The 19636-nt window shown below is 45.6% G+C and overlaps 1 protein-coding gene across 1 annotated transcript in view; it reads right to left on the minus strand.

Annotated features, from left to right (window-relative positions):
* The window catches only part of Antxr1 (ANTXR cell adhesion molecule 1), a 196633-nt gene extending 183626 nt beyond the window's left edge, over positions 1 to 13007 (minus strand). The window contains 1 exon segment of the mRNA XM_034511386.2: positions 12493 to 13007. Coding sequence (XP_034367277.1) covers positions 12493 to 12680 — 188 coding nt within the window. The 5' untranslated portion in view covers positions 12681 to 13007.
* Positions 13008 to 19636: the final 6629 nt, after the last annotated feature.

Consider the following 19636-nt stretch of genomic DNA (forward strand, 5'->3'; position numbering starts at 1 on the left):
AGTGTTAGCTCATAGTGGCATCTAGTCTCCAAGGGACAGTCTTGTCCTAACCAGGTCCCATTCTTCATAACCTCTTACTTCAAATTTATTTCCAGTTTTGTTTGATAGTGTTCAAGAAACTCCTTGAAAGCATTTTTCTATTTTTTTTCCCTTAAACTTGGCAACAGGGTTGAAAATAGACCCTGGCTGACCTCTTTCAAGCTCTGCCCATCTGCTTTGTTTCTTATATTAATTTCCTACTAGCGTTGTGTGTCACCATCCCTCGGCTGTGATGCAGGCTCCCTAGTCAACTCCCAAGACCTGTGGTGAGAGAATGGGACACGTCTAGGTGATGGGAGAGGGGGTGGGGTGAAGGCGTCTGTATTTAGCTTCCTCTCCTGAAGTCACAAGCTTTCTTCCCTTTCTTGACTTTCACTGAGCTCCTAAGATCATTAAGGTTTAGCTTTTGCACTTATGATACCCCCAGATAACACTTCTAAGAGTCATTAACATCTTCCTTTCTAAAAAAAAAAAAAAAAAAAAAAAAAAAAATGCTTTATCTAAGGGAGGATTCGTGTACCGTAATGCAAGATCGAAGACCAATGGACAGCTTATAGGAGCTGGTTCTACCCCACTGTGAGTCCCAAGGAAGGAACACAGATTTAATATTAGGTTGTCAGGCGGGACAATGAACACCGCTGGATTTTCTCCTGGCCTTGATGCCTTTGTTTCTTTTTAAACATCTTCTCTGTCTTCATCCTCTTGAACTTCTTTACAGAATATCATTCATTCAGCCAGCCAGCCACGCATGCCTGGTCTGTTCTTCAGAACTGACAGGTTAATAACTAAGATTCCTCCTGTACTGAGTACTTACTAAGCAACAGGCACTGCTCGTGGGAGTCATTGCCATTACGGTTAGCACTTTGAGTGTGGCCAGCTCTGCTATCTCTGCCCTACTCAGTGACCCGAACCATAATTTTGGATTTCATTTCCTGGACCATAATTTTGCTCCAAACCCTAAGACTTCAGCATTTAATCCCATGCTCGTGACCACTATGCAACACTGCCTCCCCATGGTGGGGTTGGGAAACGGACAACTGCAGTTCATGATGAGAAACTCAGACAGTTCAAGGATACAGGATTTCCATAAATTAATATGGAAATGTTGGAGTGGGGCTCCTGGGAAAGGCTTAAAATTGGGTCATTTAAGTGGCTGACTGTTGCCCACTTTAACAGAATGGAGGGTAGAAGGTCGGTTACAGTTTGTCTTTATTTTGTTCTCTCTTTGATGACAGTTAACAATCACAATCACCCTAAAATTGAAAAGCCAAATGGGAGCAGTTCTGAGAGACAAAGAGGAAGCTATTAATTATACTGGGACAACAAAACCACAGCAGCAGGCCTCTCCTGGGCAAGCCAGGAATTTGGTCACCTTGGTAACAAGGATCCCCAGCATCCCACAAGTACTTAGTGATGTACATCTCATTGTGCCCTGTTCGTTGTTTGACTGCTGGAGTGCTATAGCTCCAACTGGGATTGCCACACTCTCTTCTTAACTGCTTCCAGCATTGTCTGCAAAGATGTACTTGTTTTTATGGGAGGGGTGACAGTAGACAGATTCAGATGCTGCTCATAAACTTTGGCATCCACGGAGGCCCTTTGTACTGCAGTGGGGTTGTCTGCCAATGAGCATAGGAAGGTAACAGAAAAGATGAAGTGTGGATGAGATGTTTCCTGACATACACTAAGCACGTTTCCTCTCCATCTATGTTCTGGACCATGCCACTGCTGTCAGAGGGCAGGAGTTGTTTGGGCTCAAGAGACTCTAAAAAAGAGAAAGATTTTTAAGTCGAGATGCAATGCAGAGGGGTGGAGGTTCTTAATTATTTGGGGAAGTGTAGAAGAAGCCCACGATTAATGTCTTAAGATAAGTGGGCATCACTTAGGTGGAGATCAGTGAAATGACCACTCTGCAGCTGAAGAGTGTGGCTTAGCTGTGGAACCCACAGTCATTCCACTGTAAGTTTAAAAGGTGTGGGGTGTGGTAAGAAATGGAACCTGGGACTACATGGTCACCATAGCAATAAAAATCCCTGGTATTTTGCCAAGGCATTTACACTTGGTCCTGAAAGAGCTTCAGCTGTGTTCAGAGTATGTTTGAGAGGTGGGGCTTAGGGAAGTCGGTGTCAAGGTTAGATGTATGTTCAAAAACCAAGCAAGCAAGCAAACAAACAAACAACACCAAAATGGATTGACTTGGCGCTAGAGTTCCAGGAGACAGGATGGATGAAGTATAAGAAGAGATTCATTTGGCCAAGATTTCACTGAACTGGTAAAAATGTTGGAGCCCTAAGCTAAAGTGAAGGCCATGTGGAGAATGGGCGGAGCCACACAAGGCATGAGGTGTGAGGAAGGATTACTCCCAGGTCTTCAGCCAAAGTGCCTGGCTTATGGGACACATCACCATACCAGAGCCACAGGAAGAGATGACTTTAGAGGCAAATGTCCTAGATGATCACCCTTCGCCTGGCTCACCCGGCTCCTTCCCCAGTGCTACAGCCCTGCACTGCCCCTTCCCCCACCGCCCTGCCAAGTATAGTTTCTCCTTTTGCCTGGACAAGTATTGACAATTCCTCTGGATTGGAACTTGGCTATCTTCTTCTTCAAACTCCACCTCTTTCTGACATCTTAAAGTCATTATATTAGTATCTTTATATTAGTTATTACCTGCACTCACATCAGTTGCTGCCCTGGGCTAACAATATTCAAGGCTTTATTTTCAGCCCTAAGGCTCCAGGGAAGCCGCCTACTCAGCGTCTTTACCCAAATGCCCTCCATGCTCAGACTCTCCCCATCGTTCATGACCAGATTCCCTCGCTTTCTGAAACCCATTTCCTCCTACACAGCCCGCCAACTGATCAAGTCTTACTCTTCAAAACAAAGAGTTTCCAGTTTCCCTTATTCTTTCATCTCTGTCTCCACCACAAAAACAGGTGATCAATGTATATCCAATAGAGACATACGCTGGCCGTCATTGTTCTCAGAAACTTCCTATCTTAAAAAAAATAAAACGAAATTAATTACTAATCTTCAACTTATTGCTGGAGGGATAAAATAAAAATTCTTTCTAAGGTCTTTCCCTGTCTGTCACACTCATGGGGCAGAGTGTGAGCCACTTGGCTTTCTTGTCCACTGCTTCTTTAATGTCTAACAGAATTTTGCTCAGGTGCCATGTTCCTGGTCCAGTTTCCCACTCTTTGAAGCCTTCAAAAGTCCCTCTCCTATCAGCCTGCATGATTCCACTAGCAGTCTTTCTTACTTTGTTTGCTCCACTGCACCCTGAGCTCCCTGAGATCTGGACATATCTTAGAGCCCAACAATTCCTAAGGCTTAACATAGTTTTGTAAATACTGAATTGAAATGACACTTCCCTGAGCCAGGCATGATGGCACAGGTCTGTAATCCCAGCACTTCACAGAACTAGGAGTGCCAGGAGGAGTTGAGGGCCAGCTGGGGTTACATGAGTTCCTGTCACAACACACACACACACACACACACACACACACACACACACACCACACCACACATATACACACACAACACACAACACACACATACCACACACCACACACATACACAGACAAACAACACACATACACCACACACATACACACCACACACACAAACAACACACACACACAATACACACACACCACACACCACACACACAGCACATACAACACACATATACACACCACACACATACAACAAACATCACACACACAGCACATACAACACATACACACAAACAACATACACACAACACATACACACACATACATGGAGAATGAGGGAGGGAAAGAGGAAAACGTAGAGGAGAAGGAGGAAGAGGAGGAAAAATAAACAGATATGATACGCCCCTTATCCTGGTCAGATGGTCTCATTGCTTGGAAGATAGGGAGGAATCACTTGTTAGAGGACAACAACATTTCTCTTGGGTTAGTTGTCACCAACAGCACCATGACCACTGATGTCATCATCACTGCTGTCCACCATGACCACCGTCACTATTATCTTCCCCCCTGTCACTGCCAGCATCATGACCACCATCATCTCTTTCACCAGCACCATCATTATGATCATCCCTGTCAGCATCAGCCACCATGACAGTCATCCCCGTTACCATCATCACCAACTCTGTAACCATGACCTCTGTCGTGAACTATCACCACCACTATCACCACCATCCTTGGCATTACCTGTCACTGTCACCACCATCACCACCATCACCCCATCACCTCCATCTCCTACCACTCCCTGTCACATCACCATACCACCATCATCCTAATCACTATCAACATCAGCACCACCATCTATTTTTATCACTGCCACCACCCATCATCTGGTATATATTTGCCAGATGTTGGTTAAAGATTTTAATCTTTAGATCATTTCCATGAACATAAACTTTCATGCCTATTTTATTAACAAGACAAACCAAGCTTCAGAGAGATTAACTGATTTAGAATCCCAAGTTCATAGTTGTTAGTCAGATATTGAGGTGAGGTTTGAAGCTGGAGTTGTATAATCCCAAAGTAGCATTCATAACTGCTACGACTGAGGCTTGGTTTTTCCCTATTCCTCATGGAAACACGTGGTTCGTCCTGGAGTCTTTAAGGGAAAGGAGCCAAGGACTGTCCTAGTTAGTGAGTGAGCATCATGGCTTGTCTGTGTGTATACAAAATAAGATCTGTCAACATTGATGGGCAAGAAATGGCCTTGCTGCTATACCAGCTCTCCTCCTCCACACCACGTTGGCTCTCTCACCCAAGCAAGAATTCTCCCTGGAGTTCAGTTTGGAGCCCCCCACCACCCCCACACCTCTGCTACCGTTTTGTCTCTGAGTGGCAGCTGTTTTTGTCTTTCTGCTCAGCCCCACAGCTTACTGTGAGAGTGAGGGACTCACACCACAATCATCCAAAGAGTGTTTGTAAAACAGGAGTGCCTGCCCCCTTGAAGCCTGGACCAAGGGTGAGTAGGACCCACTGCCTTAGCACACCCACTTCCATGGTCAGCACTTCTCACTGGTCCACTTTCTCCTGACGACTACATCTCCTGCTTGGATGAATCCTTTCATGCTAGGAATCAACAAGCTTTTTAATTTGTTCTAAATTAACTAATTAGTTTTGTTGGGGGCAGAGCATGGGTTTCTGAATGGATGTCTTGTGCCCCATGTGTCGTGGCTACAGAGGCCAGAAAAGAGCATTGGAATCGTTAGGATTGGAGTTCCAGATGACTGTGAGCCACCATGTGGGTGCTGGGAGTCAAATCCAGATCTTCTGGAAGAGCAGCAAATATTCTTAACCATGGGGGCCATCTCTCCAGCCTCAGAAGCAACAAGCATGGCACGTGTTGCTCTGATTTTCAACCCTTTATCAAGATTCTCCACTAAGTGGATCCTCTACTTGGTGGTTCTTAGAAATCAGTGTAGAGGCATCTATTAATTATTAGGAAGAATAATGATATTAACATTTAATTAATTAATTAATGATATTTAATGCCCTTCATTCCTTCATAATGAAAAACTATCTCACTGAATATGACAATTGCATCTCCATCAAGACACACGGGTGGCAGCCAGACACTCCAAAGTCACGCTCTGAGTTGATCCCTGTGTAGGAACTCTTAACACCGCTGCCTCAGTGTACGATGACTTTACTTGCTGTCCAGCCTGTCGGATTCCCTCAGATCTCACCAACCTCATACAGAGGAATTCTTGTCTTTCAAATATATTCACGGAACACTTAGGTGGCAGGGAATCATGCCTGGCATCTCATTCCCCTTTCCATGCCATCATGGTGTAGCCTGTCACTGAGGCTTGCAGGCTGCTCACCACCACAGCAAAACATAGACTGATTTAATGTTCTTAATACCCATGGCATTAAAGGGGTTCTCTTAAGTCTGGAGGGATTGGAGAAGGGAAGAATGGAAAGGTATCTCCCGGGAAGATCTGAGATGCTGTGCTGGTAGTCACTTCTGATTGATTAATATACCCTGGATCTAGCTCTAAACTGACCCCCTCCAGACGTGTTGGCTCCGTGTTGCACTTTAGCTGCTATTCTTGCTTACGCAGGCCTGCAGACTGTGTAATTATGTTTCCAGTAGAGGCTGCAGATGCCCACACATATCTGGCATGTCTTTCCTCTAGCATACATTTCTTCAGTCTCTTTCCACAAGGTGAGAACACATGACCAGTTTGGGCCAGTGGCCTGTGAGTGGAAGGATTTGAGTCACTTCCCTCCTCCTGCACTTGTTTCCTCTCAGCTGTGATGGAGAAGGGCCTCTCCAAGTGTCGTTTGTCACTAAGACCTGAAGGCTACTCATCACCACAGCATAACCTGGCTTGTCTCCTGACTGACTTAGTGTTCTTTTGACTTCTCAGTCTTTGCACCTTTCGAGGAAATCACAGGGTTGAGGTTGACTTTACCCCTTAAAGTAATCTCTACCTTCCCTTCAGTTTCGCCACCAGTGAAGTGGTGACAGTGACTGATCAGATGTTATGGGAACTGCAAAGGCTAAACAGGCGTGTACAGGCTCTGTCTATGCCATAGCGCCTGGCAGGGAGCCAGGGCTGTGACTGCCACTTGTTATTCTTCCTGCTGTTCTAAACCTGACTTTTCCCGCCCTGCCCCAAATCCACACTGGAGCCCTCAGCTTTGGATTTCCAGAGTCTTTCTAATGTCCTTTGCCTAAAAGGCCACCAGTCCAGACGGCTTCCGGCTTCAGCCTTCTTTGCACCTCCTGAGACAGGACGTGGCTTGCTGGAGGCACTGTGCTATCCGGGCTTTCATTGCTGGGCCAAGTGCTTCAATCATTTTGATCACTATTGAGAACATATCTATGCCAAGTACATGAAAAGAGTAAGCCAAGCGTAATGGAAGAAATCAAATGACTTTTTCAATGAGAACTTGGCGTGTCTGAAAAACATGTCAAAATGTCCAAATATCTTCTTTGTCTTGTGCTATGGAATAATTAAATTAGTACAAGTGGCTAAGCCTGGTCTCTTGTTCTGACACCCAAAACCCATTTATGTTAGCATAACTCATAAAGCAACTCTAGCCTGCATTTGTGTGTCAGCTCTGTCTGTCCAAGAGATGTCAAGTTTGTCCCTGAGTGCTGGGAGATGATTACAGGTTATAATTATAGATCAGATGCCTTCTGGACTCTATTCTCAGAGTAACTCCGAGTTTTCCCAGGTCTCCAGAGTTAAGAAAAGTAGTGATAAAGTACTTACCCAGACAGAAACACAAAACAAACACTTTCATTGTCCTTAGTTTTGTCTACACACCAAGCCTTTCTATTTGCAGGCAGTCCTACCAACTACCACAGGACTGATAGGCACTCTTCAAACCTAGGACCAAACTGCTGGAACATTTGAACAAAATAAAATCTTGGCCCTAGAGAGATGTTCATCCTGGTGTCTTTTAAGACACCAGGTGTCTTTAAGGTGACTGTTACACTTGCCCAAGGTATGCTCTAACGCACCCTGTTCCCTCACTTGGCGATAGCTTTAAATTCTCCTTCCTCTAAAGGACTTTCCAAGGCATTTCAGAAAGCAAGCTACATCTGTGTGTCTTGACACATCTGCAAACTTAAATTTCCCTTTTCCGTCAAATTCAATTTGAACAAGTTACTAACTCATTGGACCTTTAAGTGCAGAATACTGATCACACCCCAGAGTGTGAATCACTAGCCCCGGGTCTCTGGGAGGTGGGATGGGGTGTTGGCAGGAGCATGCAGAATTTCCTACCACCAGCAACTGATGAACAGTGGTCTAGCAGCTGCTCCGTAATTAAGCAGTCTTAACTGCTTGGGTTCCATGATTTACTGAAACGCTGGTGCAGGGATTTTCAATTCCTGGAACCCACTGGATCTCACTGGCTGCATCACCATGTGCTTCTCATTACAGTCCAGTGGCGCTGGGTAGAGATGAGCAGAAGAGACCAGGCTGGGAGTCATGAGCAGGAAAGGCTTGCTCTGTTGCTCTGTCAGGATCTAGTCCTGATTATGGGCAGTTCTAACCCTGGGCGGTGGGGGAGGGGGGAGGAGGAGGATGGGGAGTGAACAAAACTTTCTCCCATCTACAGAATAGGGATCAGCAGACAACGCTCCTCAGTCCCTTGGGAAAACATGTGGATCTGGGAAGCTCACTGAAATTCACACTCTCGAAATTTCCTGTGTAAGTTACTCGTTGGAAACCCAGGTCTCTTCCAGGAAAAGAATTCTCTACCTAGTGAGGCTCCCGCCTAGGATGACAAGAATCTATCTGTGTCCGTTACTCCTGTGTCCATGTCCCTGGGATGTCACACTCCCTCACCGCCCTGCACACCAGTGCCACCTTGGGATGCCTAACGGAAGTTTGAGGAAGTGAGCTTCCTTTGTTTGGGGGAAAACAGATAAAGACACTGGTTGGATAAAAAGTTAAGTCTCACTCTGTGGCCCCCACCCCTTCACCCTGTGGGCTCTTCTCAATGTTCTGTTTTTGAAGTCTTTATGGCACATGTATCATGGCCAGCCCTTCCCTGAGACCGGAGATGGAAAATCCTCCTTCTCGCTCTACATAAAGAAGATTAATACGTGGCATGAAAATGCACATTTTAGTGGCAAAGGACCCTGCCAGGAAGGAAAAGTACATCCATGTCCATGGTGGGTCCTGAAGACTCACCGGGACACTTAAGAGAGATTCTGTTGTACTTTTCTAGACAGAGCCTTCCAAGTCTGACTTTTCAAGTCCCTGATTGAGTTCCCAGCAAACTACTCTTCCCAACTCTAACCAGAAAAGCATGTTTATATAAACATGAAATTCCATCAGTGTGTAGAGCCCTGTGCGGCCCAGTTGCCAGAGCTCTTAATAACGCCCTATTGTGTTACTGTGGTGTTCTGGGTTATCATTATACGGTCTTTGCTCCTGGTTGAGAAAACATGACGTTCCATTAACTATATAATCTGGGCTCCTTCCAGGCCAGAGATGCATCCTGCTCAGAGCTGAAATGAGCGGAGCTTTAAAAATGATGCCACAGAAAATCGAACTGACTGCAGGAGGGAAGGGCATTGCAGAGGTGGGGAGAGTAGCCACAGACTGGCTTCCCTGTGGCCACTGTTCTGCCTGTAGCCAGCACCCCAGCAGCCAAGGGTCTCAGAGGCCCAAACACAAACCCAGTCAGCATTCTTTCCCTTCCCACTTTGCTGCGGTCGTGTGATGCACAGCAGTGTCTGGGGAGTTCCTATCCAGGACACAGCACTTTGTCTGTGGGGACTACCCTGCCGCCTGTTTGCCATGCCTACCGAGTGGCACATCCTCCAGCTCTGGACTTAGAAGTCACATGGATTCACCTGGTTGTAGGGTGGCAGGCTGAAGGTGTGCATACAACGTAGAAATTCTAGCAATCTTTCATTCAGCACAAAAATACCACAGAAAGACATTGATAGGAAGTTAGAGGCTTAGAATTAAGTGTGGAAGGGGGTAGCTTCTTTCTTAATAGTGAGGGTCTGAGAACTCAGTCCACTGACCACAGCCCCTCTCCACACAGTCCTTAAGAATTTAAAATCACATTTTGTTGAATAAAAAACTGGTATGTTTACTGTACAGAAATTTGGAAATTAAAACTATTAGTTTCTGGAGAGGAATGTTATCCTAATAGTAAGTAAACACACACACACACACACACACAGAGAGAGAGAGAGAGAGAGAGAGAGAGAGAGAGAGAGAGAGAGAGAGAGAGAGATTAGCTTTGTTTTGCTTAGTTCTGAGACAGAATCTAGTTACTTAGCTCAGGTTGGCCTTGGTCTTCCAAGTGTTGGCATCAAGCCTGGCCTCGCTCCCCACAAAGGTGGAATGCACACAATGTTTGGAAACATAATAGTATAAGTATTATATATTTCTCCTAAAATATCTTGCAAGCATGCACAATCTGCAATGAGTGTGCAGCACTTTGCATATTTCATGTCTTACTTAAATCTCATTGTTGGACATTTAGGTAATTCTCAGCTTTTCATCATAGACTCACATAAGGGAATCTTTTTCTAATGCTTTTTTTCCCCTTAAGATAAAGATTTGTCGGATGAAGAAGAACCTTCTCAGTGTTAAAAGCACATGACACTTTCTGCCAACGGATCACCTCCTCCACGCGACTCATGTGGCAGCCACATGTGACTATTTAATTTAAACAAAATTCAAAGTTCACGTCCTCATTTGCATGGGGGACACACATGGCAAGTAGCTACTGTTCTGGACAGCAGGAACATAAAGCACTTCTGCCCTTCCGGAAAATTCTACCATGCAGTTCAAGTCTACAAGGCCTACCAGTTCACACTGTCCTGAGCAAGGTGGCCACTGCTGGACACTGTAATGCCCTAAAAGCCTCTGCCAACACAGCAGTGCACTGTCCTTCTCCCCCCTCCCCCCGCCTTCTTTAAATGCTAGTGAGTCAAAATGTTTCTGTTCATATATTAGCTTTAACATATTTTTTTCTTTGGAAATTAAGATGTAAAGTTATTTTCTAATTAGCTTTTCCACACCAAGACCAGTCTTCAGAGAGAAATTTGGGCTGGAAAAACTTTAGTAGCTTGTTGTATTTCACTTATGCTATCTGCACCCCTAGAGGAGCACAGAGCTTATGTATTCAAATCCTTCTCCAGTCTCCTTCCTGGCTTCTGTGTTCAGTCATTCTCTATAAGATGTAAGCCTGAGGTTATGCGGATAGTCCTTGTCTGCATACTCTTTGAACTTTTCCAAACTGTTTTCAGCAATGTGCTTTCTAGTACATTTAAATCTCTGCAGAGAAAGTATGTCTTCACTATTCTTCCCCCACCCCCAAATTATACCTTTTGACTTAGTTGTTCCCCCCCCCCTCAGAAATGATCCTAAGATGATTCTATTGAATCCCTTCCATCACCTGATGAAATTCCATTTATAATTTGGACCAAAAGTTCAGTTCAAATTATAGATTTAGGCCACAAGGTTATGCTCACAGCACCGAGGCCGTCCTCTGGGGAAGTGGTGATTATGTTTGTTCAAGTTTCCTTGTGGGTCTCTTGGAATTTCTTGGGCTATGGCTTTTGTTGTTTGTTTGTCTTTTGAGACAGTCTCAGGTAACCCAGGTTGGCTTCAAACTCATTATGTAGCCTAGGAGGCCAGCATCACTTTGAACTCCTCCCAGCTGCAGGGTTACAGGCGTGCACTGCCACCACCGCAGTCAGTTTATGGGTTTTTGAGGTACTTATACATTCCAGGCAAACATCCTGCTAACTGAGACACAGATCCAACCCCAGAGTCCTCTCATAGGGGCACAATGAGCAGCAACTTTGGTTCCAGACAGTCCCAGAGTCTCCCTGACCCGGAAGCTCCAGCTCCCACCTGCTAAAGTAACAAAAGATTCTCCATTTCTTAACCCCAGATCTGAATTTTCAGTATCCACCTTCTCGTAAATCTGTAAGAAAGAGGCCTCGATTTTTATCCAAAGTATCTGGAGTTCAAAACGGCCTCTACGGAGAACCCAAACCCCAGCAGCAACTGTGAAGCACATTTGGTGTCCAGCGGCCAGCTTATTTTTCAGGACTCACTCTTGTTCCAACTCTCAAATACTTTCCAGTCTGTGAAATCCACCTCCCTACCACTGTAACTGCAAGCGCCTCTCCTGGCACTGGCGCAGATCTAAGGAGCCTGGATCTTGAGGGACTTTTTATTGTTGTAGCTGCTTTTCGGCAGAGGGCATGAAGCCTACTTGAGTGACTGTGGCTTGGCAATCCTGGACGGATCTGGAAAGTGTGGAACTGGCCTTAACTCAGTTCTTCCTTAAGCAAAGTTCGTTTTAGTAAGGAGTAATCTTGCTGGTTTCCCTGGCAGCCCATCAGTCAAAAACCAACAGCCCAAATGTACCTACATGTCAGTTCTGAAGGCAACGGGGTGCTGGGGACGTTTGCCAGTATTTGAAAGCATTTTTAGTTGACACCACTCAGGCGGAAGAGTGGCCTTGTGGCTGGCATCTGTCTATAGGGTAAGGGACAGAATGGTGCTTAGAGCCCTTAAGTGGAAGGTGAAGTCCCCCCCCCCCAAAAAAAAAAAAAAAAAAAAACTAGTTGGAACCCCAGAGGCGGAGACTCCGTGCTTTGGACTTCTACAAGTGCCCAGACTCATCAGGCATCATGCCACAAGAACAAAGACTGCATTTTTACATTTTGTAAAAAGAGATGGCTGTTTTGAAAAGTACCCTCGCCTCCAACTTTGGAAGTATCTGCAAATTTTACTTCTGGTTGCAATTTCTTCTCCCCAAGGTGGGAAGCAATAAGACAAACAGAGCCAATTGCATCCTCCCATGACTCGCAAGCTCCGGGCCAGAGACAGCAAAGAAAGCGGGCTAAGCAGTCCCGACGCCCCGCAGCTAAGGATCTGAGCCCAGATGTTCTGAGCCCTAGGGACTTCCCGCCCCAGAGTAGCATCCTCCAGGCACTTACTTGTCCAGGATGAAATAGAGGTCGAATCCCCCGTAGCAAGCTGGTCCCCCGTCCTCGCGACGGCCCCCGTGTCCGGCGCACACGAGCACGAGTGCAGCCACGCAGAGTCCCCGCAGGCCCGCTCCCAGGCGCCCCGCACGGTCCATGCTGCAGCCGGAGCGCTGGCCTCGCTGGCGTCCGTGGGACATCAGGGGCGCGCCATACGCGGCCTGGGCTCCGGTCAGATCCCCCCCGGGTCTCTGCAAACGCCCGGAAGCAATTGTCCAGAGAAGTTCAAGGATTTCACTTTGGTTTCCGCCGGTTCTGCGCCGGGGTTTCGAGTTTCAGGGACCCAGGGCGCTGTGCTCTCTGGAGCTGCCGGGATGGGGCCACCAGGCCGCTCCCAGGCTGCGCTTGAAGCTTTGCAGTCGAAGCAGTTCCGTCCCGACGACTCTTTGTCCTAGATTTTAAGTATGATGGGGTGGGTTTTCAAATTGTTCTTGGTTGGGGCAGTGCAGTGTCTTTGCTCCCTCCCTTCTCTCCTCCTTTCTTAGTGGTTTTTTTTTTTTTTTTTTTTTTTTTTTTTTTTTTTTTTTTTTTTTTTTTTTTTTGGTGAAAAGTCCAGAGTGCCATCTCGTGGCTAACGGCGGCAAAAATGCTGGGGTCCGCTAGACCTTGGCTGGAGCACAATTGTGTGGGGACTTTTGGCAGGGGATAAATCTTAAGAGTTTTCAGGTGAGCTGCACGCCTTTAATTAATCCTTCCTTTTCGTCTTCTTTCTTGTCTTTCCCACGGCCACCTCTTCATCCTCTCTACTCTGCCCCCGCCCCATGCCTTCTTTCTGTTTTACTCTGCATCTGCGGATACAGTCGCTATAAACATTTGATGAAAACTCATTTCCTTCAAGCAGGGTGGCTCCAGCTCCAGGCCAGGACTTTCTAAACACGAGCCTTTGTGCAAATGAAGCACAAGGCCTTTGCAATCTGAGTCACCACGTGATCGTACATAGTTTTATTGCAGATCACAAAGGACTCTGGTCGAAATCTGCACATACAATGCCACCGAATATTAGTCGTAGAGGCTTGGAACAGCCAAAGCATCTGGGTTGATCGCATCTCCACGTTTTAGGGAGTCTTGTGGTAACCACTCTTCTTTCTGCCTGTGAACTTTGTCTTTCCCTCCCCATCTTTGTTGAAGCACCGTGGAAGTAAGCAGCTGTCAAAGCTGTGGACAGTTCAGGGGATTAAGCGCTGTCACAGGAGTCTTGTGCTTGCCTTTCTAGACTGAAGAGTCTTCCTTAGTTCGAGTCCCCATTCCCACAGGACACAAGGTCTAACTTTCCCATTCTCTCTGCAAATCACAAATCAATGTGCACTCTTGTCCCAGCTTCAAGCTCTTCTAGCTAGGTACACCTGAGACCTTCACTTCTCACCGTGACCACCTTAGCAGTTTTCTTCCAAAGCATACACCTAGTATCCAGTATCTCGGAGTGGTTTATTGGTCATTGATTGTGTTTTCTAATAAGCATATTATTAGTGAATTGCACTAGCTCCCCTTTAGGTGATCTCCAGAACCTCCCAGCCTTAGTTCACACACCTTTCACACGAAGTTCACTTATACATGATATATAAGTGACTTATTTCACAGTGCAGAATTGATGGTGTCTGAGGTTTTTGAGGTATGGATATGAGACATGCAGCTTCCCTTCTTCTTGGACCCTTCTTCTGAGGATGCTCAATGGCATATCATGAAACTCCCCCAACTCCACCCCACAGCTTTGTGGAGAAGCCCCACATGGCTGGACACTGCCAGCCCCCACGAACAGTCAACCCTGATGACTTTTTTTGAGGATTGACTGGTTCACTGCTGATTCTCTGGTGCCTGCCAAGCCTTCAGGTGACTGCAGCCTCAGACACCCAAGCAGGCACCTGACCTGGCCCTTCCCTGACTCCCAACCCTGGAAAGCAGTAGACAATGTTTGCTTGTGTTCTGAGCTGCTGGCTTTGGGGTGGTTTGTTACCCAATCACAGGTAACGAATAGGTACCTGTTATCACTTTAAACACTGGAGAATTTCTGTAGGGAAAAAATGATTTAACAGTTAACCAGATGTGCTTGTTCATGAAGCTGTCTTCAGGTAACACCTACTTGGGCCCACAATTTTGAAATTGCTATTTGCAGGAAAAAAATAATTAGGAGTAGTAAAAAAAATACTCTGACTGACCTACATTTGCTTTTTCTATAATTTCCGCTGTCTCAAACAAGGAAGACCCATCTTGGCTCCCCCAAGCGCTGTGATAAGAAAGAGGAGGGGAAATCTACAGAAGCCAACTGGACCAATGACAGCTGGAAAACAGGAGGGGCAGGGGGTACTGGTCCAGGACAAGAAGGAGCTTGAGGACAGTGTAATAAAGAAAGTGTTCTGAGATTGGAGGAAAGGGTGTGCCTGTCCCTGTAGAGAAGCAAGGGACAGGAGGAGCCAGGGGTTAAAAACATATCATTCACATGCCCTGGATGTCCTCCGAGCTATTTAAGAGATTGGGTGGGAGAAGAATGCCCTGAGAATATTATGGGGTAGGGTAGGGGTGGTCTAGAAGGTCAGCCTGGGAGAGAGCAAAGAGTCACTGACTGAGCTCCCTATGGCCAAAAACCATCATGTAGGACAGGCAGAGGCTTAGGTTCCAAAATAGGAGATTTCATTCAAAATGTGTTTATAGGAAACTGGAGGTGGTAGAAGAGTGTGCCCCCACCAAGGAAAAATGTGGCCCTGGAGAGGGCAGGGAAGTGGCTAGAGTCATCCAGGTATTGAAGTATAGCAGCTGCCATGTGTCTCAGGATTTTGCAAAAAGGCCTGTCGATCCAAGAGGACCATCTCCAGACTGCTGCTGCCAAAGCCTCTTCTGCTTCCTCCTCCTCTTCCTTCTCCTCCTTCTCTTCTTCCTCCTTCTCTTCCTCCTCATCCTCCTCTTCTCTCCTCCTCCCCCAGCTATGCAAGTAGCAGCTAGGGTATGAAAGAGTCTAAACAGTCCATGCACTGTGGTCATCAGGAGAACAAACCATGAGAAACCGCCATTAACCTGACAAATGTCAGTCTCACAGTGGAGATGAGCGAGGGATTTGATCCTGTGTTGTGCCGGGTCTCAAAAGAACAAGGAGGTAGTTTTTGACTATTCAGATGTTTCATCTGCCATAGGAAAAGTACTTAAGGATTCCAGAAATCTCCAGTCTTTGTTTTTCAAGAGATTAGAGAAATTGCCTCCAGACTGAAGTGGCAGCTTCTCACTGACCCACTCCCTGTTGACCCCTCCCTCCCATGATCCAGACAATATGGGCAAATCTAACACATTTATGTCACTTGACTAGGTCCACTGTTTGTAGGTTCTCACTAGTCCCTGGGCCACACACTGTGCAAACAGGTCAGGAGAATATTTATCAGAAGCAATTTGTCTCCTGGAACAACAGAATTGCTGAAGAATCTGAGCCATCTTGGCTTTGGTGGTAGGATAAACAAAAAGACTAGCAATCAAGCAAAGCCCAGGCTCTGAGGCAAGTCTACAGGAAGATGTCATGAGGCTATCCCAGAAGCCAGACAATCTACAGCTTCAGCTCAGAAATGGTCAGAGCTGTTCAACCCAGGAACATTAATACTCCCCACCACAAAGCCAAGCTGAATCTAGCTTCGAGGAAATTCTATATAAAATAGCTCGTGGTTCCATCCAATGCACCAGCCTAAAACCCTTTTAACAGTCCTTGCAATGCAGAGATGAAATCCACATAAGATGGACTGTCACCCAACTCTGACTAATCCAGAGCCCTCCAAAGAATGAGCTCATATTGCAGACGGGTCAGTTATAAGCCCCAAATATATCCTATTTAATCTGGTTCACAAGGTAGCTCTGCTAGGGACACATATTATCTATAATTCATATTTTTTATCATTGGGACAAAAAAGCAATAAGGCGTCTTTAACCAGGAAGGGAAACCGTCTCTGATGGTGGCAAGAACTTGAGACAGCTGGTCACATTACATCTAGGGTCAGGAAAGAGAAGGCAATGAATGCCAGGGCGCAGCTGGAACCCCAGCCTGTGGGATGTTATTACCTACTGTCAAGGTGGGCCTTCCTGCTTCAACTGACATAATACAACAGGTACAATCAAAGGTTTAGCTACCAGGTAATTCTGAATCCTGTAATGTTAACCATCACTATTAACCCGACCTTCTGAAGAACTCATTCTCTGGCCTTTGCTGAACTAAGATTTCATTCTACAAAAAACAGAGAGCAGGCCAGCAAAACTCAAAACTCAAAAATCTGAAATGTGTCAGTACAGTGTGGGCTTCTGACAAGCCTGGAGCTCACATACACACAACAGATAGCTATGCTGGATAAATTCAAGCCAACACAACGCCAATCACAGACCAGGTCAGTTCAGTGCTAACTCTGCTCAACTCTGGCATATTTGAGTCATTCTCACAGACAGCAGGCCGCCTCACAACTGATGATGGCAGGGAAAACCTCTCCAGATCTGTGAAGCCCAAAATTGTTTGGATCCTTCCAATGGCCACTGTTTTGGGGTATCCACCAGAGAAGACTACTTGGATGTGGGTTTGAGCCTTTAGGAAGTCTTTCATTGGCCTGCTGGTGACTATTATGTGTTTAGGACCTCAGTGCAGTCTTAAGACTTTCTCAGGGTGAGCTTTTCAGCACAGAAAAGCACATCCTTCATTAATACACCTCAGTCAGCAAGAACAGTTAGCCAAAAACAGACTGCAGAAGCTAAAAGGCAAGGTTAGTACATTTAGAGACTTTTCCAGAACTTTTTTTTTTTATGGACTTTGATGGATTAGGTCTTTGTTCTATTTTTTTCAGGCAGTGCTGTCTATGTGCTGGGTTCCAAGGCCTGAATGGTACTTCCATCATGGTGTCTGTTGTGCTAAGGTCTGGGAACCTATTACATCACCTTCTAAAGTGCATGCAAGTAGCCCTCCGAGTGTGTGGGCATGTGGTGCCTGTGCGGATGGGTGCTGTGGAGGGTGCTAGTGCACTGTGTGTGGGCATGTGGTGCCTGTGCGGATGGGTGCTGTGGAGGGTGTTAGTGCACTGTGTGTGGGCATGTGGTGCCTGTGCGGATGGGTGCTGTGGAGGGTGCTAGTGCACTGTGTGTGGGCATGTGGTGCCTGTGCGGATGGGTGCTGTGGAGGGTGCTAGTGCACTGTGGAACAATTCCATGAGCATCTTCAGGATACAAATATCTGTAGACCACTAGACATGGATTTAGGGATTTGAGGGGCACAAATAGTGGTAACCTAGTTTGCTTCTTTCCTTGTCTGATTTCTTCTTCTCTCATGAAAGTTATCGAAACGTGCAGAATTAATGTTCATTCTCCAAAACTGGTCAGAGTGACCTGCAAATGAGTAACAGAATCTTAAACTAAGCTGTCAGGGTAAAGCAAGTACCGCCTGTGCTAATTAGCTGACTGTGGAAGTTCCTTGGTCTACTTAGCACAATTTCCAACTGCATAGTAGAGAGTAATAATATTGCCTACCTCGCTGAGTTGTTCAATAGTTCCACAAGATAGCCTCAGGAAGCACTCACTGGGTTTTGGATTTTATCGCTGTTGGGAGACTCTGGAAAATTGCACTTTAACGTCTCCGGGGAGTTAGAGTGTGTTTAAGAGAACCACTGGCAGGTCACGTGATTTTCCTAAATGTGAATCAAAGCTCACTTTGTGTATAGGCTATTCATATCATCCACTTGTAAAAATGCAAAGATGAAGCCTTTGGCTCATACAAGAACCACTGGGAATTGGTGGTTTCCTAGGATTCGTGTAGGAAACAAATGGAAAACACACCAAGGCTATCAATAATCCAATGGCGAAAGTCCTATTTCTACAGCCAAGAATGTTCAATAGCTGAGCTCCAGTGAGATGTCTGAGTGCATTCCATAACCAGAGATGATCCTCTCCATTACTTAATTTATTATTATCATTATCACTATTATTATTTCTCTGTGTGGTGTGTGTGTATATGTGTGTATGTAGTGTGTGTATGTATGTGTATGTGTGCGTCTTTGTGTGTGTGTATGTAGAATGGGGGTGAGGAATATGCATGCTATAACATACACATAAAGGTCAGAGAATAACTTTGTAAAGTCTGTTCTCTCACCTTTTTGTGAGTTTTAAGATCCAATTCAAGTCTCCAAGCTTGCTTGGCAAGTGCTTTTATCCACTGAACCATCTCTGCTGGCCCTTATTCTGGTTTTAAAAGCACAGATGGGGCGGTGGATTGGGGAGGAGTTTGGGGAAGGAGTGAGGGGTCAATATGATCAAAATATGTTGTATGTATATATGAATTTCTCAAAAAGTCAATAAAATATTGCATTACTAATAAGTAGAATTACTATTCATTCTTATTAACTGGTTCATTGGCTCAAGGCCTTCACAGATATCTACTGTGTTTGGTCATCTTCATGATCAACTTGACTAGATTTGGAACCACTTGGGAGACAAACATTTGGGAGTGACTGTGAGGGTTTGTACAGAGTTAACAGAAGAGAAAGACCTGACCTAAACACAGGCTGGAGGCCAAGACTGAATAAAAGTGGGAAAAAGAACCAGAAAGCCTGCCAAGCAGCAATGTTTCTCTCTCTGCTTCCTGATGGGATGTGAGCAGCTGCCCCCCAGGCCCTGCCTCCATCTCTTCTCCACCATGATGACTGTATCCTCGAACTGAGAGACACAAGAGACATTTGTTCCTTTCTCAGGTTGCTTTCTCAGTATTTTTTGTTATAAGAGTTGAGAAAATGTGACAATATATGTATTATGTGGAAGTCTCTGTGCTTTGAGTGGGAGAATCCGTGACTTAGCTTAGACTTTCACAGAGATTATCAGGAGACAGAAATGTATAACTAGTATTAGCACACATGATTTCTATCCTCTCTTTGAGAGGAAACTCAACATGTCCTTTCCACCTCATGACAAGTCCAGGAGAATAATAGCATCCTTGGTCACACATTCACAGGGACGACTTGTTCAGAGGTGAATGAAGTAAGAAAACACAAACATCTCTTTCTGTTCTAATGAACTCCCTTTCACTAAGAGACCTAAGAGTGATCTTGAAGGAGCCCATGACGATAAGACTAAACTGTGGGCCATTTAACTGCCTCCAGCG

This window comes from Arvicanthis niloticus, chromosome 9, assembly GCF_011762505.2.
Source record: "Arvicanthis niloticus isolate mArvNil1 chromosome 9, mArvNil1.pat.X, whole genome shotgun sequence".
NCBI lineage: Eukaryota > Metazoa > Chordata > Mammalia > Rodentia > Muridae > Arvicanthis > Arvicanthis niloticus.